This window comes from Myodes glareolus, chromosome 3 (genome assembly GCF_982192425.1).
Source record: "Myodes glareolus chromosome 3, mMyoGla1.1, whole genome shotgun sequence".
NCBI classification, from domain to species: domain Eukaryota; kingdom Metazoa; phylum Chordata; class Mammalia; order Rodentia; family Cricetidae; genus Myodes; species Myodes glareolus.
The window spans coordinates 47501607-47528234 of NC_142028.1; the positions used below are offsets into that span (position 1 = coordinate 47501607).

At 42.4% G+C, this 26628-nt stretch overlaps 1 protein-coding gene across 1 annotated transcript; it reads left to right on the forward strand.

Moving 5' to 3' along the window:
• The first annotated feature begins 20177 nt into the window (after nt 1-20177).
• On the forward strand, nt 20178-23614 carry LOC125403246 (sepiapterin reductase). The gene is made up of 3 exons (XM_048438484.3): nt 20178-20515; nt 20865-21155; nt 22255-23614. Exons 1-3 carry the CDS (start codon nt 20209-20211, stop codon nt 22443-22445), a joined length of 789 nt encoding a protein of 262 aa, XP_048294441.3. The 5' UTR covers nt 20178-20208; the 3' UTR covers nt 22446-23614.
• The last annotated feature ends 3014 nt before the right edge of the window (nt 23615-26628 follow it).

Here is a 26628-nt window from a genome sequence, read left to right on the forward strand (position 1 = left end):
CACGACCCCCCCCCCCAGTAACTCACGAGAGACCATCCTTGCTGCAATCACATGAGGTTTAATCGACAGGAAGATAGGAACCAGTGCACTGGGGCCGAGACTCATAACCCACGCAGGGGAAGAGTTCGACCCCGAGTAGCTGGGAGAAGGGGTTTTTAAGGGAAGAAACCACAACCGAGTCAACCGAAAGGGGAAGGGAGGGCGTCACAGAAAATTCCAAAAATACCAGTGATGATCTCAAGGGGCAACTCCCTGCCTCTCAAGATCACTCTCAAGGTAATAAACAGCTAGTTCCTGGAACACAGTGTTCCAAAAAATACCAATGATCATCACAAGGGGGGGGGGGGGACACTCCCTGTTTCTCAAGATTATTCTCAAGATTACAATCTAACTTTATCTTCAGCTAGTTCCTGAAACACTGAACCGGCTAACCCTAGATTTCTGATTCTTCCCTCCCTGCTTAGATTTTTGGCTTTATTTTTTCCTGCTAGGCGGATCTGGATTTATTCAGGTCTTTCACTAAGATGTGCAGAAGCATGGGCATAGACATATTCCACATCTAGATGGGGAAGTGACATTTCCACTCAATTTCAAAGACAATGCTTTATCTGCAGCACTGTTTTGCTCAGGCTTCTCTAGAGGAACACAACCAAAAAGGTGACTATACCCCTCCCCCCCAACACATGCATCAAAATTTAGTTTTATAATAGTAACACTAGCCACATGATACCTGAGATGTTACAAACTTGGTAGTTATTCAGTCCCTGAGGCCGGATGACTCAGCAATCACAGGAACCCGGAACATCTGTCTCTCATTAGGGGGTGATGACCCCTAGGTTACTCAGTCCACAAGGAAGACTGTCCCAGTAGTCCCAATCTGGTGCCAGGAACCCAGGGAGTTCCTGGAGAGCCACTGGTCCCCACTGCATGACGAAAGCTTGGAAACATTGATTCTACTCTCAGGGTAATAATGGGGCATGCCAACTCCAGCAGTCAGAGGGAAGGTCAGGGAGCAAAGGGCATAATAAACTTCTTTCTTATTGGGGCTGGTACCCTATGTTGGAGTGGGCCTTGCCCACATCAATCAAAGGGATTTGGAACAGTTCTTTAGGTTAGATTTCCTACTCAGTTCACTCTAATTTGTTAAAAGCCAACCACAATAAACCACAACACAACATTGTCAGGTTTGTCACAGCAATGTCCTATAAACCTGTTTCTGATTTCTCTTAGTTAAAGAGTTACTGCTGCTGTGATGAAACACCATGATGGAAAGCAATGTGGGAAAGAAGGCATTTATTTCAGGTTATAGTTAGACATCATATCACATTATTCAGGGAAGTCTGGGTAGGAACTTGTTGCTACCAATTGTTGGGCCCGCTTGGTCATCCTGGCTGCCTGGCTAGCTTACACCCAAAATAACCACACAGAAACTGTATTAATTAAAATACTGCTTGGCCATTGGCTCTAACTCTTACATATTCGTTTAACCCATCTCCATTAATCTGTGTATCGCCACATGGCTGTGGCTTACCAGAGATTCTAACTGGCGTCCATCTCAGGCAGAGGATCCATGGCTTCTCTGTCTGATTCTGCCCTTCTTCCTCCCTGCATTCAGTTCTGTTCCCCCCCCCACACACACACACCCTGGCTTACCTAAGTTCTGCCCTATCAACCAGGCCAAGGCAGTTTCTTTATTCATTAACCAATGAAAGCAACACACAAACAGAAGGACCTCCTACACCAGGAACTCAAAGCAGGATATTGTGCAGAGACCATGGAAGAGCACTGCTTACTGCCTTGTTTCCTATGTCTTGTTCTGCCTGCTTTTCCATAGCTCCCAGGACCACCTTGCCAGTTATGAAAGTATCCACAATGACCTGGGGTCTCATACATCAATCATCAATGAAAAAAAGCAATGGTCCACAAGCTTGCCCACAGACCAGTTTGGTGGAGTATATTCTCAATTGAAATTCCTTCTGCCTGAATCATTCTAACTCATGTAAAGTTGACCTAAAATTAGCCAGCACACATTTCAATTCAGATTTTACCTAGTTACGATTCTTGACAAGACACAAAGCTTATTTGAATGTACTGTTCTTCAGTAGGGAATTACCAAAATGACCATAAATGTGCTCAGTTTGTAGCTTTATGAAAATTCCCAAGATATTGACATATCTGAATTTTTCATTTATTCATATAGGAGGCATGTGATGTTGATAAGCCTTTCATCATCTTTCCAGAGCAGAGAGAAATAACTGAAATAAACCAAAACGAAAAAGAACTTTGTGTTAATTCACCATTTCAGAAACTTCAATCCATGGCATCCAGAATCCTTGCTTTTGGGTCTGTGGGAAGATAGAACCTGATGGAGGTTGCAGTGGAACCATAACACTGTAGCCGGTAGGGGTCAGAAGATAGAGCAGAAGTGGACCCATGGCCTCTTTAAAGGCACTTTCCTTGTAACTTACTCTCTCCTCACCCTTCGACAATGACACTATGGGGCTACAACCAAGGTCTGAATATGTGAGAGACACTTAAGATCCAAACAATGGGGGCTGGAGAGATGATTCAGTGGTTAAGAGCACATGTTCTTACAGAGAGTGAGGATTCAGTTCCCAGCATTTCTATAACAACTTACAACAACATATAACTTCAGTTCCATAGGACTCAATGTCATCTTCTGGCCTCTATGAATGAGAGGAATGAATGTGGTACAGAGACATACATACAGAAAAACACCTACACAAGTAACATGTAAAATAATTTTTTAAAAAAGATCTAAATCATAACATGATACTATTATTTTATATGTGCCATTATACATTGAAAACAGTGTTATTATTGTATCTTTGTCATTTATGTGTATTAAAAAGAAACTAATACTGGCTGGGTGGTGGTGGCATACACCTTTAATCCCAGTACTCAGGAGGCAAAGGCAGGCAGATCTCTGTGAGTTCAAGGCCAGCCTGGTCACAAGAGCTAGTTCCAGTACAATTAAAACTGTTACACAGAGAAACCTTGTCTAGAAAAAAACAAACAAACAAACAAACAAAAAGAAACTAATACATCTTTTTTTTGAAAGTAATTTTATTAAATTATAAAAGTTTCCATTTCCTCCTCTCCTCCCACCACCCTCCCACTCCCCCCACTCCCTCTCCTCCTCCCTCTCCATCCCTAAGAGCAGTCAGGGTTTCCTACCCTGTGGGAAGTTCAAGTTCCTCCCCCCTCCCTCCAGGTCCAGGAAGGTGAGTGTCCAGACAGACTGGATCTGCAAAATCTACAGTATATGCAGAGGAAACAAGTGAAACTAATACATCTTAATTTGTTTAAAACTTTGTAGTAAATTAAACAATTCAAAATCACTTCTGTTTATTTCTACGGGAATTAAGAAAAGTAAACTGTGACTCTATGTATCTTTGATAGTATGAAAATGCAGTTTATTCATATTTTACTAACATTTAGAAAACAGCCTTCAAGATTAGAAATGGCCTTAACATTCTCCATTTGCATTAAATAATGTCTGTTATAATTACAGTGGGACAATAGTTTAGAAGTGAAAGAAGAGTAAACAATCCTAGTACATACAAAGAAAACATCAAACAGTGACAATGACACATACAACACAAAGAGTGAAGGAAGCGAGAGAGAGAGAGAGAGAGAGAGAGAGAGAGAGAGAGAGAGAGAGAAAGGGCCCATAGCATACTTTCAAGAGGCACTGTTTAAGCTTTGAGATACTTCCATCTAGTGGCTAAATCTTTTAACTACGTCCTTTATTAAAATAATTAAATTACTTTGAGACTTCCACTGCTAAAAAAAAAACAAACAAGGGCATAAATTGTAATTCTAAATTTCATTTAAAGCTTTCAGTTTCTGTATCTTACACAAAAATGTTTTGAACCATGAACACTCTACCCATCAAATTATATCACATATTACAGTCCTAAATCTACAATAACCACCGAACTATGCAGCATGTACTTTAGTTAACCTCATCATATGAAACTAACTGATACTTAGTAGACATCAGCAGGGTACTGATTGTTATAACTCTAATGACTAGTTTAATCATCTTAGAAAATATTCCACTGACTTTTCACAAAGGCTTTTAAAAAGACAATATAAATGCTATGAGATCAATTTATTGGCATGAACTCAGAGATGAACAGCTAGACTGAGGTAGCTACTCAAGCTACAATAAAGTGATTCTCCTAAATTTAAATTATATAATATAATTTTCACTTTTTATGTGTATGAGTGTTTTTATTTGCATGCATGTCTTTACATCATGTGTGTGCCTGGTACCCTCTGAGGCCAGAAGAAAGCATCAGATCCCCTGTAACTACATGTACAGAGGATTGTGAACTGCCTTTGTGGGTTCTGGGAATAGAACCATGATATTCCGGAAGAGTAACTAGTGCTCTTAACTGCTGAACCTTCTCTCTCACCCATTAAATTCATTTTTTTGAAAAAGCCAAATAATAAAGAAAACAAATGAAGAGGTAGCCTTCCCCTCTACTCAGCCCTGCTTACCATGGGTGTAGCTTTGTGTGTTTCTGAGTTTCACAGTGTTTTTGATTTGAGCCATTATAACTCTAACTACAGAAAAAGTAAAACAAAAAACAAGAACATGAATTAGTAGAATTTGAGAAGACAATTACATGGTTTTTTTTTCTTACTATGATTTACCATGCTTTTTCTTGTTTGTATAACTAACTTGTGCAGTTGGCATCCAGAAAGATGGGACCGAAAGAACAACAGTGATCCAAGAACATAATTGTTGCTTTTGGGGAATTTAGTCTGTAGTGAAAAGAAAAATAAGAAAACTGTATAAAAACAATGTACTACAGTAGTAATTGCTATAAGGACTGATATTATGACGATCAGGTAACTCTCATGAAGGGTCACTTTAAAACACAGAAATAAGTGGCAATAGTCCACTTCACACAAGGTTTGAAAGTAAAATTTTAGACAGTAAGAACAATGATTGCCAATGACCAGAAGAAATAAACTTTGGTGAATTATACAAACAACAGAGGAACCCAAGCTTTGGTGTAAAAGTCCCCTCTGTATGCTGTGATTGCATTAATGAATAAGGAAACTGAAGGCGTAAGTCACAAACAATCCCACACCAGTTTGGAATTATGATTAATAGAATGGTTATTTATTCAAAGGGGAAAAAACTTACAAATTACCGTCCCAGACAACAGCCCCTCCGCATGAACAGGAAAGGAGTCTAGGAGTCAGAAGCGGAGCCGGAAGCCAGAAAGAGAGTGGAGGACAGCCGCTGTTTTTTTAAAGAGAGAGAGACCACGCCCCAATGGGCTGGTATCTCAGCGGCTATTGGCTGAAAGAGCGGAAGGAACTCCCGCAGCATCTCCCCCTTTTGTTTAAGTAAGAGAGTTCTAAGCCTACTATGAAATTATATACAGTAAGTACAAATCTATGAAATTTTATACAATAAATACAGATGTCCTATTCTAACTAGCTTAAGTCTTGTATAACAAATAATTTGACCAAGAAATGAGAGGAAAGTAACTACATTTATATAATCTTCAATCCCATCGAAGATCTGAGAAGGGAAATAATGTTAGCTGAGTAATTAGGAAGTGCAATCAAACAACTTCCAGAACATGTAACAAATCACTGAGACAACTGGCTACCTGGGCAAACACCCAAAGTCACGTTTGCAGTGTTGAAGCAACCAACTTTGACTAAGGCCTGACGTAACTGACATACCATTTTCAAAGGCAAGAAAGTTTTCAAAACTATCTTAGCCTGTCTTGGCAGGATATGACAGTCCTGTTTTATCCATGTACAGATATTCTGTAACTCTGTCAGTAGTTGAGGTGTGGGCATTTCTTTACCCAAAGGCCAGTTCTGGCAAGAAGAAAGGCTCCAGGTGGAGTGACTTTGGTGCTCAACATTCTCTCAGGAATAGATGGGTGTTGCCAGGAGTGATTATGTCTCACTACCACAGAACTCTGAATTAGATTAAAGGCCATTTTCTACAGCTCTTTGAAGAGGTTGAAGATTATCTATCTATACTGAATATAATCTCTATGTATCTAAAGAACCTGATTAGTCTAATTATAAATGACAAAATTAGATGACTATGGATCTATATAATTCTCAATACCTATCTAACTTAAAGACTGAGACAATAAACAACTGTGCAATAAATGAGGGCAATATGACCTCCAAATATAAACAATGTGCAAGTATACATTGCAATATGCTAAATACATATATATCAATATATAGACAATATATAAGTATCTTAATCAGAGGTAAAGTGTACAATGCAATATGGTGAATACACATATATCAATACTATATATATTTATATATATCAATACATAAAAATGTTTTAAACAGAGGTAGAAGCATGCATGTATACAATAGTGAACATAATTTAACTTTGTATCAATATATAAGAATCGATACCAATATATTTGTCTAAAAACAATAACTCACAAGTACAAATCTATTATCCCATAATCCAATATCCCTCTTTTTTTTAAGATTCCTGTGCTTATAAAATTCCTCCCCCAACCCTCAACCATATACTAATTATAACCAACCCCTAAATGATGTCCCTAGACCCAAGGACAAACTTTACTGGGAAAGGGGATGTCATTCTCTAGAATTACTTCCAGCTGTCATGGGGCCGACATTCTTTCTGGGGGATCCTGTGAAAGTAAAATGATGGTTAAATTTCAAGATCAATGTCTTTTAAAATTGCAAATAGTCTCTGAGTATTTTGTGGAGGTCTGGCCAGAACGTTGTACAAGATGTGCACCATTTCAGCTAACTACATTGGAACCATCTTGTGCAGCTGGTACCCAAAACAGGTCTTGTAGTAGTGCTATCAGTATCATGATGTCATATCAACCAGGTGGAGTTGTTGTTATGGGGCCCCATCTTCTTCCTGGAAACTTCAAATGCCACTGCAGGAAAAACTCATTGTTCATTGTGGAAAACTTACACAGTAATCATATAGACATATACAGACATACATATGTTCAATGAAAGGCATGATAGATATCTTTAATGAAAGGTATGATAGATATGAAGAAAAGTAAAGATGTTTTCTAAACTCATATTTCTTTCTGTCCCATAACATGGCTCTTGACATGAGACAGAAACTCCAGAAACTCTGGGTTTTTCTTTTAACAACAGGCTTGGAATTAGAGAGGGACTGAGCCAGAGTCCAAATCCAAAACCAGCTCTATAAATTTAGAAATATGATTTAGTATATTTTACTTACAGAACCTATTCAGTTTTCTTGATAATCCCTATTAGGCCATTATTTTCCATCTGTCAGTATTCAAATATCCAGGGTCCCTTGAATTTTTCAAAGATAGGTGTTTTCCTGTGGAGATAAGAACAGAAACCTGCCCCCATTCTATATGTTTTTCTTACCACCTGTATGAATATCATCATTGTAGATGAGCTGTCATTTCTCCTTTCCAAGAAGTTTCTCCTCTTCAAATCGAACCTTTATTAATTTTGATGGTATCCACAATTTTTCTTCTCCTGTGGAAACAAGAGCAAAACCCCTTCCCCAACGTAGAACATCTCCTGACTTCCATTGAGAGGTCAGCATGTCTTTGAAATAAACAGGTTGGTTTAGTTCAGAAGTTTTTTCCATTATCCAATGCCTCTCTGCTGCTGTTGTTTCTTTCTCATTAGCATTAAGAAAATTCAAGGTTAATAAAGCATTATGTAATCTATTTCTGGGGGTATCTTTTGTCCTTTTCTGTTTGTTCAGCATATCCTTTATAGTATGATTTGATCTTTCTATAACTGCCTGACCTGTAGGACTATTTGGTATACCTGTAATGTGTTTTATATTATAATAAGCAAAAAAGTGTTTCATTTTCTTAGATACATATGCTGGACCATTGTCTGTCTTTATTTGTGCAGGAATACCCATGATGGCCATAACTTCCAATAAATGTGTGATTGCCAAATCAGCCTTTTCTGAGCTCAGGGCAGTTGCCCATTGAAAACCTGAATACGTATCTATGGTGTGGTGTACATATTTTAATTTACCAAATTCCATAAAGTGAAACACATCCATCTGCCAGATTTCATTCCTTTGAGTACCCTTTGAGTTACTCCCTGCAGGCAACAGTGTTTGATTATAGAAAGAACAAGTAGGATATCTCTTTATAATATCCTTAGCTTGTTGTCATGCAATGGAAAACTCTTTCTTTAAGCCTTTACTCTTGACATGATGTTTTTTATGAAATTCTGAGGCCTGCAGAACGCTTCCAATCAATAATTGGTCAATTTCAGCGTTACCTTGTGCTAGAGGGCCAGGCAGACCTGTATGGGACTGGATGTGTCTTATGTACATTGGACAAAGCCTATTCCTAATTATGTCCTGTATCTGGATAAACAATGAAGACAACTCTGTTTCATCTGGTATGAATTCAGCGGTTTCAATATGCAAGATAACTCTTTCTGCATATTGTGAGTCTGTAACTATATTAAGAGGTTCTTTAAAATCCCTTAGCACCATAAGAATGGCATATAATTCTGCCTTCTGGACAGAATTATAAGGGCTTTGTTCCACCTTACTCAATTCTTCCGATTTATAACCTGCTTTCCCTGATTTATTTGCATCAGTATAAAATGTCTGGGCTCCAGTTATTGGAGCATCACGTACAATTCTAGAAAGAATCCAAGAAGTTCTCTTTATGAGGTTAAGTCTATCACTTCTGGGATAGTTGGTGTTAATTTCTCCCAGAAAATTAGCACAAGCTCTTTGCCATGGTTCATTATCTTCACATAACTTTCTTATTTCCTCAGTAGTAAAAGGCACTATAATTTCTGCTGGGTCTATACCTGCTAGTTGACGAAGTCTCAGTTTACCTTTTATAATTAATTCAGAGACCTTTTCTACATAAGTTTTTAATTTTTTACTTGGTTTATGAGGTATAAATATCCACTCTAAAATAATATCTTCCCTCTGCATTAAAATCCCTGTAGGAGAAATTCTGAAAGGCAGTATGACTAGGATGGAGCTAAGATTCGGGTTCACCATATTCACATGTGCCTCCTGTAATTTTTCCTCAATCATTGTCAGTTCCTTTTCTGCTTCAACTGTCAATTTTCTGGGACTATTCAAATCTTTATCACCATCTAAGGTTTTGTTTAAATGGACTATTAAATCAGGTGTTATCCCAACAGCTGGTCATAGACTGGAAATGTCTCCTAACAATCTTTGCAAGTCATTAAGAGTCCATAACCGGTCTCTCCTAATTTGTGCCTTTTGCATTCGAATTTTCTCTAACCCTATTCTGTAACCTAGGTAATTAATAGAATCTCCTCTTTGAATCTTTTCAGGGGTAATTTGTAATCCCCACCTAGGCAAGACTTTCTTTATTTCTTCAAACATACTTTCCAAAGTATCTTTATTTGAATCAGATAATAAAATGTCATCCATGTAATGATAAATTATGGACTTGGAAAATTGCTTACGAATTATTTCCAATGGCTTATTAACAATATATTGGCACAGTGTGGTACTGTTGAGCATCCCCTGTGGGAGGACAGTCCATTGATATCTCCTAGTAGGCTGAGAATTATTATAAGTAGGCACTGTAAAGGCAAATTTTTCTCTATCTTTTTCTTGCAAAGGGATAGTGAAAAAACAATCTTTCAAATCAATAACTATAAGAGGCCATCCTCTTGGTAATAGAGAAGGCAAAGGAATTCCAGATTGTAGCGGACCCATAGGTTGAATTACTTTGTTGACAGCTCTTAGATCTGTCACCATTCTCCATTTACCAGATTTCTTTTTTACAACAAACACAGGAGAATTCCAAGGGCTGGTTGATTCTTCAATATGGTTAGCATCTAGTTGCTCTTGTACCAGCTGTTCCAAAGCCTGTAATTTATCTTCAGCTAGAGGCCACTGCTTGATCCATATTGGCTTCTCAGTTAGCCATTTTAAAGGTAGGGCTGTTGGTACCTCTAAAGGTTTGCTATTGGCTGTATGTTCTTGTACAGCCTGAATGGCTGGTGACCTTTTTCCATAATACCTCATTATATCCTTCCCAGAATTGTGAGCTCCTGGAACTACAGGAATGTTAATATGGGTATTCCATTGCTGTAGCAAGTCACAGCCCCATAAATTTATTGCAATATTGGCTATATATGGCCTTAGTCTTCCTATTTGCCCGTCAGGCCCTATGCATTCCACCCATCTTGTGTTTTATATTACATGAGATAGGGTTCCAATTCCCAGGAACTGAACATCTACCTCTTGAAGAGGCCAATTCGGATGCCAAGATTCTGGAGTAATGATACTTACATCCGCACCTGTGTCTAATAAGCCTTCACTAAAAATGCCATTTATACAGACTCTTAGCTTTGGTCTTTGATCGTTAATAGAAGTCTGCCAAAATATACGTTTACTCTGTCCTACTGAGTTTTTTTGACTCATTCTCCACATGTAATCCATCATTTAGACCAGTATTACTTTTTACAGCAGACATTGGAGTTTTCAATTTTCTTGGTGAGACACATTTTCCACTCTAACTAGGAATGACTGGGCAACTTTTGGCTTGGGGGCCTGTGAGAGGCCCCTCAAGGAGTTTCCCAATGGTATCAGGTTGCCTTGTCTGTCTGTTGTTGACCTGCATTCGTTGGACCAATGTCAACCTTTATCGCATCTCCTACATATACCTGACGGCTGAGGTCTCCTATTTTTGTCATTCCCAGAGGAGATATTATTCCTAGAATTTCTTTGCCTGTAATCCCTCTTCAGATGTCCCAATTTACCACAATTAAAACACCTGGTAGTTTGATGCCTCCTCATAGCTTTGGAAATTGCTTCTCCTACCTAGGATCCATCATTATAGCTAAATGTCTCAACATTCATTGTATGCTGTATCCATTCTTCCGTAAGTACTGATCTAGATCTTAAAGGCCCAATTATCTTTTTACACTCTGTGTTTGCATTTTCAAAAGCTAGAGATTCAAGAAGTATTCGTCTAGCTTCTGGGTCTGTTACCCCTATGTCCAGAGCCTTAATTAATCTTTGCACAAAGTCAGTAAAGGGTTCTCTCTGTCCCTACCTAACCCTGGTATATGATTCGACCCTTTTTGCTGGATCTTGTATTCTATTCAAAGCATTCAAGGCTGCTTTGTGACATAAGGACAGCACTTCTTCGTCATAAAGAGCTTGGACCTGTGTATCAGCATATGCTCCTACACCAAGAATTTGATCTTGGGAAACCTCCACACCTTTTGCTTTTCCTTGCTGTTCCATATGTTTGGATTCCTCTCTGAAATAAATTCCAACATCAAGGAAGGTCCATCATCTAAAACTGCAGACACTAGCTGAGAGAAATCATGGGGGGTAGCTCTGACATTAGAAGCCCAAGTCCTTATCATTTTCTTAACAAATGCAGAGTGCAAGCCATAATTAATGACAGCTTGCTTAATTTCTTTTAAATCATTCATTGCTATTGGTGTCCATCTAACTTCTTTAACTCCCTTTGAGCCTTTAGAAGTTGACCCTTTGTCAGAATAAATTACAGGGTATGTCGTTAGAACCTTGGGTAAGCCAGTTTTAACAGCTGCTGGTGGCATTGTATCCTGTCCTTGTGCCTTCTTACTTTGTTCACCAGCTCCAATAATTTCTTCAATCATTTCTAATCTTTTTATCATTGTCTCCCTTAAATCCTGAATCTCCTGACCTACCTGTGTTTCTAGGAATTTCAGGAAGGTATCAGTTTTTTGTTTCCCATTCTGGAGGTACATTCTATCTGTTATCCTATCAAAACTTTGTGGTAATGTCTGAACGTCAAATTCAACAGCCTGAACCCTTTTAGGTAACTTCCTAGTACCCTTGGATATGGAGTCAGTTTTGTCTATCATAGTATCCACTTGTTCATATAACCCCTGATTTTCAATAATTTTAATCCTTTCAACTAGTTGTTCATTATTAGTCCATAAAAATCGTATCTTTCTTACTGATAAAATATTGAAAAGAAAACTGAAACTTAGTAACAAGTAAATTAATGTATCCCCATATTCATATAAACCTTGCATGACATAATCCAGCGTATTAATAAAGAAAACAGTAAAATTGGCGTTGGAACCAAAACTGCCATATTACCTCTTGTCTAGTAGGCAGCGCTGTTGCCAAGTCGCGACTAGAACCACTGCAAAGGTGACGGAAATGGGGTCCTGTTTCAGTGTCTGCCTTAGTATTTGTTAAAAACTAGGAAATATGAGTTGCTCAAGAAAGAAAATGTAATTAAATCAATTACATACACGGAACCAGAAACCCAGAATCCAGGGGTAGAAAAGAGCAACCTGGAAGCAGCGTATGCCTCCACGTGACCGAATCGTTCTGATTCATGCCACTAAAGCACTGCACTTCCAAGGGAAATTTAAGAACAACTCAGAAAAGAGCAAACCAGGCAGGCAGAGACTGTCCTGAGCCTGTGGAGCTTGAGAGGCGTGGGGTTTAATTGAACTGCTGGCTCCACACACAGGGCACAGGCTGCAGGTGAGGGAGGGCTCATGACTAGCCGAGCTGGCGGCAAGCAGTTGGGGGGGAGGGGGGTTTCTACAACAAAACATTGGGCGCCAGATGAAGGCGTAAGTCACAAACAATCCCACACCAGTTTGGAATTATGATTAATAGAATGGTTATTTATTCAAAGGGGAAAAAACTTAAAGATTACCGTCCCAGACAACAGCCCCTCTGTGCGAACAGGAAAGGAGTCTAGGAGCTGGAAGTGGAGCCGGAAGCCAGAGAGAGAGTGGAGGACAGCTGCTGCTTTTTAAAAGAGAGAGAGAGACCATGCCCCAATGGGCTGGTATCTCAGCGGCTATTGGCTAAAGGAGCAGAAGGAGCTCCCGCAGCAGGAAACTGTTTTGGACCTATAACAAGGCAGAACTTAAGTAGGCAGGGAAAGCTAGGCTGAATGCTGGGAGAAAGAAGGGTAGAGTCAGAGGGAAACCACAAAGCCGCGAAAGTCAGACATGCCAAAATTTTGCCAGTAAGCCACTGCCACGTGGTGATACACAGATTAATGGAGATGGGTTAAGTAAATATGTAAGAGTTAGAAGCTAGAGCTAATGGACTAAGCAGTGATTTAAATAATACAGTTTCTGTGTGATTATTTCTGGTCTAAACTAGCTGGGCAGCTGGAAACCAACAAGTGGCCTCTTTCTACAAAGCTTTGCTTCTCTCATGATGACTACAAGGTTACCAGACATCAAATCATTTATGGTTGTGTAGTTAGAAATCAGGTTTCCACCCCCTCCAAAAAAAAAAGAACATTAACTGAAAATATTCATAATACGTTCCTATATTCTTACTATATGTTCCTTATTGACATGGCTTTATACATTGAAGAAGGGGATAAGAATAAAGCAAAACCACTGGTGTCAGGAAAGAAGTGACTGCCTTGACATGAGGAAGGCAGTAAGTAACGCCAGTCAAGAAAGATGATTGATTCAAAATATGGTGGATTGAATCTAGGTTGTAAAGTGAGCATGTTCAAGAGAGAAACGAATGGTCTGTTTTTAATTTCTTAATTGACTCAAAGAAACTTAAATACACATATACTTTATATCTCAGTCATATTCTCCCTCACTCCCCACCTTCAACTTTCCTAGGAACCACATCCTCTTCCCTTCATGTCTCCCTTTTTTATGTTTATTTGTTTACTTAAGATTTTGTGGACCAGTGATTCCAATTAGTATATTTATAGATACAAGAGAGCAAGTTCATCAGCTGGAGCATGGGTAACTTAATAGTAGCCACACTTCTAAAGAAAGGTGACTCATGATCATAGTATCTCCCCTGTCAAGTAAAGATAGCACACAGAGGCCTACATGCTGATGTGTGGTATAGACAGGCAGAGAGAGTAGCCACAGGCAGGCTGCAGGGTGACATTACAATGAGCAAGTACATGGAGGAGGAACAGAAGAGGAAAAGAAACAGACCAGTTAATGTGCAATGGTGAGAGGGAAACATTGAAGCTCCCACTATTAGTGTGTGGGGTTTAATGTATGATTTAAGCTTTAGAAGTGTTTCTTTTATATATATGAGGGTGCCCTAGTATTTGTGGCATAGATGTTCAGTATTGAGATTTTCTCGTGATGAATTTTTCCTGTGACTAATATGAACTGTCCTTCTTTGTCCCTTTTGATTGATTTTAGTCTGAAGTCTGTATTGTTGTTGGTGTACCCAACTTCCTAGGGTTGGTGTTTTTCTTCTAGTATTTTGTGTAGGGTTGGGTTTGTGGCTAGGTATTGGTTAAATCTCGTTTTATCACAGAATATCTTGTTTTATTCTTCTATGGTGATTGAAAGTTTTGCTGGGTATAGTAGTCTGGGCAGGCATCCATGGTCTCTTAGTGTCTGTATCAAACTGGACCACAACCTTCTGACTTCCATTGTCTCCAATGAGACGTCAGGTATAATTCTGATAGGCCTGCCTTAATATGTTACTTGGCCTTTTCCCTTTGCAGTTAATATTCTTTCTTTACTCTGTATGTTTAGTGTTTTGATTATTATGTGGAGAGGGGACTTTTTTTCTCTTTTTGATCCAGTATATTTGTTGTTTTATAAGCTGCTTGTATCTTGATAGGCATATCTTTCTTTAGGATGAGAAAGTTTTCTTCTATGATTCTGTTAAATATATTTTCTGTGCTTCTGAATTGAACTTCTTCTCCTTCTTCTATACCTATTATTCTTAGGTTTGGTCTTTTCATGGTGACCCATATTTCCTGGATATTTTGGGTTAAGCTTTTGTTTTGTTATTAAAAGATTTAATATTTTCTTTGACTGATGAGGCTATTTTCTCTGTTATATCTTCAGTGCTTGAGATAGATTCTTTCTTCCATCTCTTGTATTCTGTTGTTCATGCTGCATTTGTGGTTCTTAATCCTTTTCTCATGATTTCTGTTTCTACAGTTCCCTCAGCTTGTGTTTTCTTTATTGTCTCTAATTCAGTTTTCAAGTCTTGAGTAGTTTTTTTTTTCATATTTGCTTTTCCTTGGTTTTCCCTAAGGGATTTGCTGATGTCTTCCAATCTTTTGTTTGTCTTTTATTTCATTTCTTTGAGGGATTTTCTCATTTACTCTCTAAGAGTATCAGATATTCTTCTGAAGTTATTTTTTAGGTCATTTTCTTCTACTTCATCTATATTTGGTTGTTCATGTCTTGCTGTTGTAGGGTCTTTAGGTTTTACTGGTGTCATGTTGCTCTTTGTGGTATTACGTGTATTCTTACCTTTTCTGCTCATCTTTTCCTCTAATAGGTATGATGGGGGCTGTCAGTGATTCTGTTGAATCCAGTGAATCCAAGGCCCAGATGGTTGTTCCTTGTGGTACAGTCAGTGCCATGAGTCTAGTTACCCCATTGGTCACTCTGTGTTCCTGGAGATTGCTCAGTGATCCTAGGCTCTGCTTTGCTCCCTTGGAGTTTGCTGTCTTAGGCCTGCTCTAGCCTAGTTTGTCAGATCAGACCTGTTTCTCTAAACTTTGGTCTGGATCCACTTCTACAGAGGTTCCTGGCTTGGAGTTGGTCCTGCAAAGTTCTCTGGCTCCTGTCTACTCTCTCAGAGTTCCCAGGTTCAGGTACTCTCAGACCTGCAGAGGACCTGGCTCAGACTTACTCCCTCTGAGGTCCCAGACTCATGCCTGGACCCACAGAGATCTCTGGTTCCTGCCTACTCTCTCGAAGGTCCCAGATTCATACCCAGATTGGCAGAGGTCCTGGTTCAGGCCTAGTTCCTCCAAGGTCCTAGACTCATGTCCAGGCCCACAGGAGTCCTGGCTTAGGTCTACTTTCTTGAAGGTCCCAGATTCATGTCCAGATCCTCAGTGATCTCTGGCTTACTCTCTCACTAGTTACTCCCCTGTACCTTTTTTGTGGAGTTTGCTGTCTCAGGTCTGCTCTGGACCAGGTCGCTGGCTCATTCCTCGTTGATCAATGTCCCAGGATTGGATTGGCTCTTGCTCCTGTGGAGCTTGATTTCTCAAGCCGAGTTTTGAGTTTTAAATGCTCAAGACAGACCCCACGCCTCTTTCTTCCTGCTTCCTGTTAATCTAGATACAGAGCTCTCAACTACCTCTCTAGCACCATGCTTCCTACCATGACACTAATGGACTAAACCTCTGAACTGTGTCAACCAGTCCTAATTTAAAGTTTTCCTTTATAAGAGTTGTTGTGGTCATGGTGTCTCTTCACAACAATAGAACACTGACTAAGACAGAAGCCAAGTCAGGAACTCAGGGAACCTGGAGGCAGGAACTGAAGGAGAGGTTATAAGGGAAATGTTTCTTTCAGGTTTGCTTTCCTTGGCTTACTCAGCCTGCTTTATTTTCCTTTCTTTCTTTCTTTCTTTCTTTCTTTCTTTCTTTCTTTCTTTCTTTCTTTCTTTCTTTCTTTCTTTTAAAGGATTTTTAAATGCATTTTATGTATATGAGTACTCTATCTGCATGTATGTCTGCACACTAGAAGAGAGAATCCAACCCCATTATAGATGGTTGTAAGCCACCATTTGGGTGCTGGCAGTTGAACTAAGGACTTCTGGGGAACTCAGTGCTCTTAACCATTTCTCCAGCCCCTTCAGCCTGCTTTTTTGTAGAACCCAGAACTGTCTGCCCAGAAGTGGCTCCAGCCACAGTGGGTTGCACTCTCCTCTGTCAATCAAGAAATTGTTCCAGAGACTTGCTCACAGGCCAGTCTGATGGAGACAATTCCTGGCTGAGGTTTCCTTGTCTCAGATGACTCTACCTGATGTTCAGTTGGCAAAACCAACCAGCACAGAGATCTGACATTTTGTCACTTCTCCACTATTGTCTGCTGAGCCTTTAATCTTTATGCTGCCAGTTGCTCTCCCAGCAGCTCTTGGGCTTGTTTGTGTGTGAGAACCATGTGGAGATTTTTTCACATTCCTTAAAGGGCCTGGAGAGATGGCTCATCAGTTAAGAGCACTTACTGATCTTCCAGCGGACCCAAGTTCAGTTATCAGTGCCCACAGGGTAGCTCACCACTATCTGTAACTCCAGTTCTAGGGATCAGAGCTCTCTTCTGACCTCCTTAGATGCCAGGCAAATGTGGTGCACATACATATGAAAAAGGACACTTAAAAGAAATTCCACACTAGCTCAGAATTGAGAAATAGATGGTTATTTATTTAGGGGTAGACTCACAAATTAGAATCCTCTGCTTGAATGGATAAGAAATCAAAATCAGCAACCGGAACAGAGAGGCCAAAAAAGAGGCCAAATTCAAGCTCTACATCAGTATATATAGGATAAGAGGCCACGCTCCCAGTGGGTGGGAAACCACTGGCTGTAAGACTTCCTATAGCATACATGCATACATACATACAGATGTGGTACATATACATATATACACATGACACACATACATATACATGTGGTACACATATATATTACACACGTGGCATACATACACACATGTGCTACATATATACATACACACATATATGGTGCATGCACCTACACATACATGGGGTACACATACACATGGTGCACATATATACATACACATGTGGCATAATACATACACACAAGCAGAATACTCACATAAAAATAAGCCTAGCTTTTAAATAATGAAAATCAATTCTGATTTTAAAATTGTATTTATTTTATGTGAATGAGCGTTTGCCTGTGTGTATGTCTATGCCTGTGGAGGTCAGAAGAGGGCATGGAATCCCATGGAACTAGAGTTACAGCCACCATGTGGGTGCTGGGAACCAAACTTAGGTCCTCTGGAAGAGTGATCAGATCTCTTCACAGCTGAGCTGTCTCTCCAACTCCAAAAAAAAAATGTTAAGAAACACTACATCATGTAGGCCTAGACTTAACAGCCCTGCATGCGATTGTGTGGGGCTTATTTGGGAAGGAAGGCTAATGTAGCTCTGACTGACCTGGAACTGAATATGTAGCTGAGGCTGGCCATGAACCTGATCCTCCAGTCTCAGTTTCCTGAGTGCTAGGCATGTAACATGAGGGGTGGCTTGTTGGGGTTTCTGTCCCGCCAGGTACCCCACAACCGGCAAGTTCCAAAGAAAATCACACAGAGTCTACATTAGATTATAAACTGATTGGCCCATTAGGTCAGGCTAGTTATTAGCTCTTATAACTTATGCTACTCCATTATCCTTATCTATGTTAGCCACACGGCTCAGTACCTTTCTCAACTGGACAGGTTACACCCTGTCTCTTTGGTGGCCTGTGCAGGAATTGTGGAGGGAGCTTCCTGCTTCCCAGAATTCTCCTATTCTCATTGCATCACCTCTACTTCCTGTCTGGCTGACCCGCCTATACTTCTTGCATGGCCAATCAGCGTTTTATTAAAATACATGATTGACAGAATACAGATAGTTCTCCCGCACCAGAAGCAGCCTCACTAAGCACTGTCCTTCTGTTACATTGTTCACAAACTATAAATGGGGCTAGAGAGTCGGCTCAGCAGTTAAGAGCACTTTGTTGTGGAATATTATTTTAACAGTGTAAAGGTATGTTACGTTGGTTTATGCTGCATTTGTTTAACTATGTAAACATGTGTTGTTGTTTCACTTTGCCTGCCTGTTTTTAAAAGACAGATTCTTTCACTGGCAAGGAACATCTTACCAAGTAAGCTAGGCTGGCCAGGGAGCCCCAGGGATCTGCACAGCTTTCACTGTGCTGGGAGTACAAGCACACACCACTACACCTAGCTTTGTTTTAGAATGGTTTTTCAAGACAGAAACTATTTCACTCTCTCTTCATGTCTATATGAAGAAACTATATATAGTTTCTCTGTGTGGCCCTGGCTGTTCTGGAACTCTCTCTGTAGACCAAGCTGGCCTTGAACTCAGAGATCCACTTGCCTCTTCTTCCCGAGTGCTTAAAGGCAAGCACCACCATCATCCAGTCACACCTAGGGTTTTAAAGTGGGTTCTGGGGTTCAAACTCAGCAAGGCAAGCACTTCACTGTCTGGGCTATCTCCTACTCCTCTTTTTTCCCTGTATTGTGTTTTGTTTGGAGACAGGGTCGTTTATAGCCCAGCCCTTGAATTCAGTATGTAGTCTGAAAGATCCTTTAATTCTTTTAAGAAATAAGATAATAACAAACTCAAGAGACTAGTGGAAACTCAGTGATTTTAAATATACAGTTCTGCAGAAAGGTACTCTGGCATAGAGGAAAGGCATAAATGGCCCCGGTACTGATTTGCTGCAAGACAGTGGTTTTTTAAAACCTTTCGAGAGACATTCCTGTTTTCTCTCCTATAGGCATATAGGACTTGCAATCCCCTAATTCTCCGATCTCACTGGCTTAGACCAAATCCTTATCCAATAAATAATTTGGAACTTGAGACTGGCCCCTTCTGATTGCTGACTTCCCTATTCTGATCTGGCTAAGTGACCCAGAAAACCACTGGTAACTTTCTGAAACAAAGAGGGGCTAGCACTAGCCAGGGAAGAGGAGCTTAGTGCTTCCCAAACTTCTCTGTCACTCCAACCAACTCTAGCTCACCTCATACTGAGAGTGGAACATTACAATCTATTTCTCAGACTTTTTATCCTCCGACATTCCCCAAGAGCTGGGTCTACCCCTAGTGTGTACCACTATGTCTTCCTAGGGAATTTTTCTTTACCATTTCAGATTATCAAGTGGTTTTAATAGGTGCACGACACAGGTTTACAGGCTAAGGTTGTTGTCCTCAGGCCCCAAGGAATCAAGGTGTGTTTTTACTCTAACATGAGGGGTCATTATCTTGTTTATGAGATTGCTGTGATTCTCACTCAGCCTTTCTCTTCCAGTGCCCTCTTCATTTTCTTCTGGGGTTGCTGCTATACTCTTCCAAAGGAAGCTGCTGTCACTCAGGGTACAAGGGAACCCCCAACCTCTACACAGGCTAGTTAGGACATCATCCATCCTCACTGGTCGTTTCCTGGTACGCCCTGTGTGGATGACGACAAACCAGCTCTGGTGGAGGAAGCCGATTCTGGTACACGTGGTTCCAGAAAGGAGCTGAGCTTGTGCGCACTAGGAAGGGGACCGAGTCATATCAGGCCACGCCTCCCTGGCTGTTGGTTGGTCTCTTCTCCCAGACAGAGGTGGGTGGTGACCAGCTCTTCCTACCCAAGGCCAAGGATAGGCCCCGCCCCGCCCCGGTTTAGTAGCTGCTCACACTGCTGAGCTCCAGGCATGGAGGGAGGCTTGCTGGGCCGCACCGTTTGCATTCTGACTGGTGCCTCCCGGGGCTTCGGCCGGGCTCTGGCCCCGCTGCTGGCCCGGCTGCTGTCGCCGGGTTCGGTGCTGCTCCTGAGCGCACGTAGTGAGTCGGCGCTGCGGCCGCTGGAGGAGGAGCTGGGAACACAGCATCCAGGCCTGCAAGTGGTGCGGGCAGCCGCCGACCTCTGCACCGAGGCCGGCGTGCAGCAGCTGTTGTGCGCGGTGCGCGAGCTCCCCAGGCCCGAGGGGCTGCAGCGCCTGCTGCTCATCAACAATGCAGGTGATAACGCCGACCAGACCGACCAGGCTGGGGCTGCGGGCTCTCGCCGTTTGGGTAGTCCCTCAAAGTCCAGAGTCCAAGCGGAGACAGCCTGGTTGTCTAAAGTTCCTGTAGAACTTTCTTGAACGCCTGGAGCAGTGCCTCCTGGTGGGAGCGTGAGTCAAGACATCAGGTCTCTAAACAGATCGTCTGCTTTTCTGAGGAGCACTCAGACAGGTGTATTCTTAGCTTGCCTTAGGGGTGTCTGCAGAGCTGGGGTAGGTGGGTAAAATAGATATGAGGAAAGACTGTGAAAGACTGAGAACAAAGCCCCCGCTGCTGTGTCAATTATTTGGACCTGTTTTCTCAGGTACTCTTGGAGATGTTTCCAAAGGCTTCTTGAACGTGACTGACCCAGCTGAGGTGAACACTTACTGGACTCTGAACCTGACCTCCATGCTCTGCTTGACCTCGGGCACTCTGAATGCCTTCCCGGATAGCCCTGGCCTCAGCAAGACGGTGGTTAACATCTCCTCTCTGTGTGCCCTGCAGCCCTATAAGGGCTGGGCGCTGTACTGCGCCGGGAAGGCTGCCAGAGACATGTTGTACCAGGTCCTCGCTGCTGAGGAACCTGGCGTGAGGGTGCTAAGCTATGCTCCAGGTAGGTGGGTGGTACTGCCCTTGATGCCTCCCGACCTGGCTGGTACCTCTCTGGGGGCTGGGCAAGGTGGGGAGCCTGGTCTGTACTCCTAGGAAAGAATCCAAAGAATATATTGCACCCCTCAGTCATGACTCCTCATCTTGCATGGAAACTACAGGCTCCAGGAAGTTAGAGTGGTCAGGGGCAGAGGAACTCAGCGTTAGGAGTTGCCTGGCTAGCAGGTGGAACAGAACACCCATACACATAAACATATATAAATTAAAGTTAAGAAACAAAACATTACCTTTAGATGTTTAGCTGTCTGCTTCTCTCTCTCGAGGGCCACATATTATTTCTCCATGTTTCCCCAACACCTAGCAAAGCTTCATGGAGGCCGGCTGCAATAAATGCTCAAAGACAAGCAGGCAGGCACTGAACTATGCTGGAATACTGAATGGGGTGGGAAAGAGGGGCTGGGCGTCATATCTCCTGTAACTGAAGTCACAAATGGTTGTGATCCACTATGTTGGTACTGAGATTCAGATCCTGGTTATCTGCAAGATCAGCAAGTGCTCTTCACAGGGAGCCATCTCTCTCTCTCTGATCCCCTACACGTGGCTTTTTGCTGGGGATCTGAACTTAGGTCCCAGTGCATCTACAGCAAGAACTTTGCAGCCAGATGAATTTATCAGAGAGTTAAAGGAGGTGTTAAAAGAAAGGAGAAAAGCAAAGTTATGGCATGGACCTGCTTGAGACCATGCTGGACATCTCACATGGTCCCTGGTTGAACGTAGGAGGAATAGGGAACCTACAAGGTCCGTGTGTGCACGGATGCAATTAGGAAAGTTGGGAAGAGGTGTTACATGGACCAGAGAGGATGATCTTGATTTTAAACCACGCTTCATAGACTGTAGCTTTGAGTCCAAAACTCAGTGATAATGTGAGCTGGGCATGGTGGCCCTCACCTATAATCCCAGTACTGGAGATGCTAAGGCAGGAGGAGCCTGAATTTCAAGAGAGAAATCCATAATGGAGCCTCAGGCCACACCTGCCTGGGCTGCACCTCCACACAGTGGGGATCTACAACCTCTGTCCTTCTCTTGTACTTTCTGTCCTCTAGGTCCCCTGGACACAGACATGCAGCAGTTGGCTCGAGAATCCTCCAAGTACCCAGAGATAAGGAACGGACTGCAGAAGCTGAAGTCGAATGGGGCGCTGGTGGATTGTGGGACATCAGCCCAGAAACTGCTGAGCTTGCTGCAAAAGGACACCTTCCAGTCCGGAGCCCACATAGATTTCTATGACAGTTAAGTCCGTGTCCTGCCACAGTGCCCTCCCCAGCCCTGCCTAACACAAACGTAAGCCCTCAGACCCAGCCAGCAGGGCGTGACTGGCATCACCAGTCAGCAGAAGGCTTCTGCAGGGGCTTGAGAGAGAGAGAGTTGTTGGGTACTGGTATCCCCAGAAAGAGAACTTTGGAGCTGGGAAGAGGAGGAGAAGCTGAGACACTGGAGAAAGGAGGCTGAGTGTCTCGTCTGTGGGGTGAAGAGGGTGTGCCCTGATGCAGAAAGAGGACCGAGGGCATCACGGCGATGGTCCTTGAACTTCCCATCTTTGTTCTGCTGCCGTCTTCCTCTGACACCCACTGTTTCTCCCCCGAATCTGGTCCAAATTCATAGTTGTAAGAAGGCAGGAGCAGTAGAGTCCATGTTGCCCTTCGTGGATGCCTGCTGACCTCTTCTGGAGAGTGCAGGAGTGATGCCTCAGTTCCTTAGCTAGGGTGTTCTGAGAAGGTCACTGCTTGCTCTTCCCAGAGCATTGCCAGGCAGCTCTCTGCGTCCTTTCAGTGAGGCCCACATAGTGGTTATTATAGCTCCAAAGTCATTAAGGTAGAAATACCAGGACGCCTGCGCCTTTGTCATGCGTCTGTCCACACTGACCCACCTTTCCTGCCATTTTCTTGAGGGTTCTACAGCTAGGCAGTGAGTATCCATCCTCAGCGCCCAATGCACAGCAGACAGCCCTCACCAGTGAGGGTTTCACCCCTTGCCAACCCGGAAGCGCTGTAAATAGGCCCAGGCTCCTGCGGTGGCCTCTAGCCCACCCTTGCACAAGGAGCTGACAGTTCCCAGTCATCCAAAACAACACACAAACACACTCAGCCTGGCATCCGCTTGTGTTCAAAGAATCCTCTGGTTCTACTTATGCCCAGCAGAGGGCGCACTGGCGCTGTACAGTGTGAAAAGATGGGGCTTGCCCTTTCTGCAGGGCATGTCACAACTGTTGAGGATTCCCCAAGGTGGAAGGAGGTAATTTCTATCACCTTTCCCAGTGGAGTCTTTACCCTCTCTGGAATGGAAATGGCCTCTTCAGACTTCTGCTCTTCTTACCAGCTGGTAGCCCACAGCAAGTTGCTCTTGTGCCTCTGAAATGACTGTGTATTACGATGCACTTAAATAAAGCATTGTACCCATCCAAAAGGGTCATTGTGCATGGCCTACTGTTTGCAAATGTTTGATACTACATGCTCCACAGTTGAGAAAGCCCTTTTGCCTCTTTTATTTTTGATAGACCGGAAGTTCAGGAAGAAATACCACATGTCTCCACAAGGTGGCAAGACTTCCCCGTGTCTTCCAAGTACAGAGGCTTCAGGGTGTTCTAAGTGGTCTGTCTGTCCTCTAGACTCACGGGAACTCAGAGAATTGAGGAAGGGCAGAAAGGGATAGAGTCACTCTCCTCGACAGGCCCCAAAGCTTCCCTAGTGACCCACGACCATCTCTGCCCACAGGGATTGCCCCAGCATCAATTTCAGCCCTGGCTTAGGTGTCTCCAGAACATTCAGCACTGGGGCTTTGGTGCTGCCCTCCAGGGCCTAACCATCTGTCTCCTGGAGTTCTTAGCATGGCCTTAGCTAACCCACACAAGAGCACACGCAAGCGCACACAGAAATACATGCCTGCACATGCAGAGTCCAGCTGCGCGGGGTGAACAGGGCTGCGGATTAGACAAAAGGCAAACAGGGTTTTCCTGTCTTTGTCGTCACTGAACTGGGTTGTTGTTGTCTCTGTTTAACAGTCTGAGCTGGGCCCGCAGCTGCCCCCTGAGGGACTAGGGAGGGAAATACTTCAGGCTTATCCCCACAGAGCTGTGGTATCTCTGCCTAGGAGTGGAACCAGCAAGGGTCAGCGTGGTCAGAAACCTCCCCCATGACTATGCCCACATAGTCATGGCTCAGGCCTACTCCCTGGGAGGTCCCAGATTCATGCCTAGACCTGCAGAGATTCTGTCTCAGGCCGAGTTCCTCTGAGGTCCTAGACTCAGGCCCAGACCCACAGGGGTCTTTGCTTAGGTCTACTCCATTGAAGGTTCCACATTCACATCAGGACCCTCAGCAGTCTCAGACTTTGGTTCACTCGCTCAGCAATTACTCCCTTGTACCTCTTATTTTTTTTAAATCATCATTTTTTTTTCTTTTCTTTTGAGGGGCCTACAATGGAGTCTCGGAATGAGTAGGATTGAGGTACATGATGTGAAATTCTTAAAGAATTAATTTTAAAAAGTATTTAAAAATATAAGAAACAAAGCTGACTCAATTTTCCCCAGAAGCCCTAAACTCCCAACAGTTTCTCAGCTACGGCTGGGAACTTGGAAGTTCCACCTCCTTCTTTGTTGAAACTGACTTGATTTTATATAGGTTTGTGAAGGTAACCATAGCTGCTGTGAGTCATGTGTGTAAAAGCCATGCCATGTCCAGAGGCCAGCCTCCCAGAGTACTCCTTTTCTTCTTCCGGCCTGTCCATTCATGCTCCTGAGTTGCCTGGTTTGAGCTGGGCGATGGAAACATTTGCCTTACTTTACAACAACCAGAATCAAAGCAGCCAGGACTACACACAGCTTGCTTTCATGTAAATATTTTAAATTATATCAAAGGCATTTCATAGTTTGCAGATATTGTCTCTGCTTTCTCAGATTCCTTCAGTGTAGCAGACATTTAATGACTGTCCATCAGATAAGAAGCATTGCACTATTTGGGTGGTGTTTCCAATGAAAAGGAGAATGAATCTTCTAACTTTGTGGAGTTTCTAAACTTACAGAAGAAAAAGATAGTATTTGAATATCAAAAAAGTTAAATTAAAACCACACAATTATTACTGGTGAATAAGAGAGGTATGCATGTCCTAAAATAAGGTTTGACCTAGTTTTGAAAGTCTTAGAAGGCTTCCGTAAAGAAATTATATTCAGCTTAAACAGATTATTGAATCTGTTGAGGGAAAAGGAGTAATCTCAAAGTCTGTAGATAGGAACAAATTTGGTGGACATCAAGAACTGATAAAGGACAGAAGGTTTAGCCTGGGATTCTAATGGCAGAACATGCAGCTACCCCTTCACAAAATGCTTATTTACTACTGAGTGTAAGCCTATTCAGCCCACATTAAGGGAAAGATAGAGATCCAAAAGAAAGTCATGACTGAGTCACCATCATTGGAATTGCTATTTCCCTCGAAACCATGCCAAATAAGGGAAGGGACAAGAAAGCAGGGTAGGAGATAATGTTGAAGGACTTGATCTACAATGTCCCTTTCTACAGTAGGCAAATGGATGGCCTATTAGGTATTAACTTCTCAGTTCTTCTGAGCTGAGTATCATGGTCTTTCGGCAGCCTCATTGCGTCTTAGGTCATCAAATGGAGGAAAGATCCCAGGCAAGGTAAGCCCTAAGCACTGTGCACAGCAGTCTTTGCACAGTTCCTTACTTTAGCTGAGACTGGCACAAGATGATAGAGGCCTAGAGATTCCAAAGCAGGAAAGCAGTGGTAGTGGTTGATACAATTCGCAGAACTAGGCTGAAGAGAGAAAGGAAGGAAAAGAAGGAACCTAAGAATTACGTACAGACTTGAAAAGTTAATGAAAGATTTCTGCTTTTTAAATAACAAAATAGCTACCCATTCTGTTTTCCCATGTTCATAGTAAAGGAACACTGTAAGCTGATTTGTACCGACCTTTATAATCACCTTTTGAGCTGGAGAGATGCCTCAATGGCTAAGAGCACTTTCAGCTCTTTGGGAAGACTTGAGGTTGGTTCCCAGCACTCGCATCTGTGGCTCATAAGTGCCTTTAACTCCTGCTCCATGGGATCAGACACTCTCATATGACCTCTGCGGGTACCTACACGCATGTGCCATACACTCACACAGACACATATATAAATAAAACATAAAAATACCTTTAAACAAAAATCTGCTTCTGAGGATGGAGGAGAGAAGGGGAAGTGGAGCAGACAAAAAGAATTAGAAAGAAGGGGTCCAGCTAAGGTGTTCAGGATGTGGAGAAGGGGGGATCCAGGAGACCCATGGCTGAAACAGCAGCAGAGCCTGGGAATGCGTGTGTTGCGTTTTCACCTTGAGTGAATGGACACTGACCAGTGTCACTACTCTCAGGTTTGGAGGAGAAAGTGAAGGCTTCCTTTTTGTATGTGAAATTTACTTCCTATGGAA

Coding starts and splice junctions, on each gene's coding strand:
- LOC125403246 (XM_048438484.3), top strand. CDS start 20,209: ATGGAGGGAGGCTTGCTGGGCCGCACCGTTTGCATTCTGACTGGTGCC. Junction 20,516..20,864: donor GCTGCTCATCAACAATGCAG/GTGATAACGCCG, acceptor CTGTTTTCTCAG/GTACTCTTGGAGATGTTTCC. Junction 21,156..22,254: donor GGTGCTAAGCTATGCTCCAG/GTAGGTGGGTGG, acceptor TCTGTCCTCTAG/GTCCCCTGGACACAGACATG.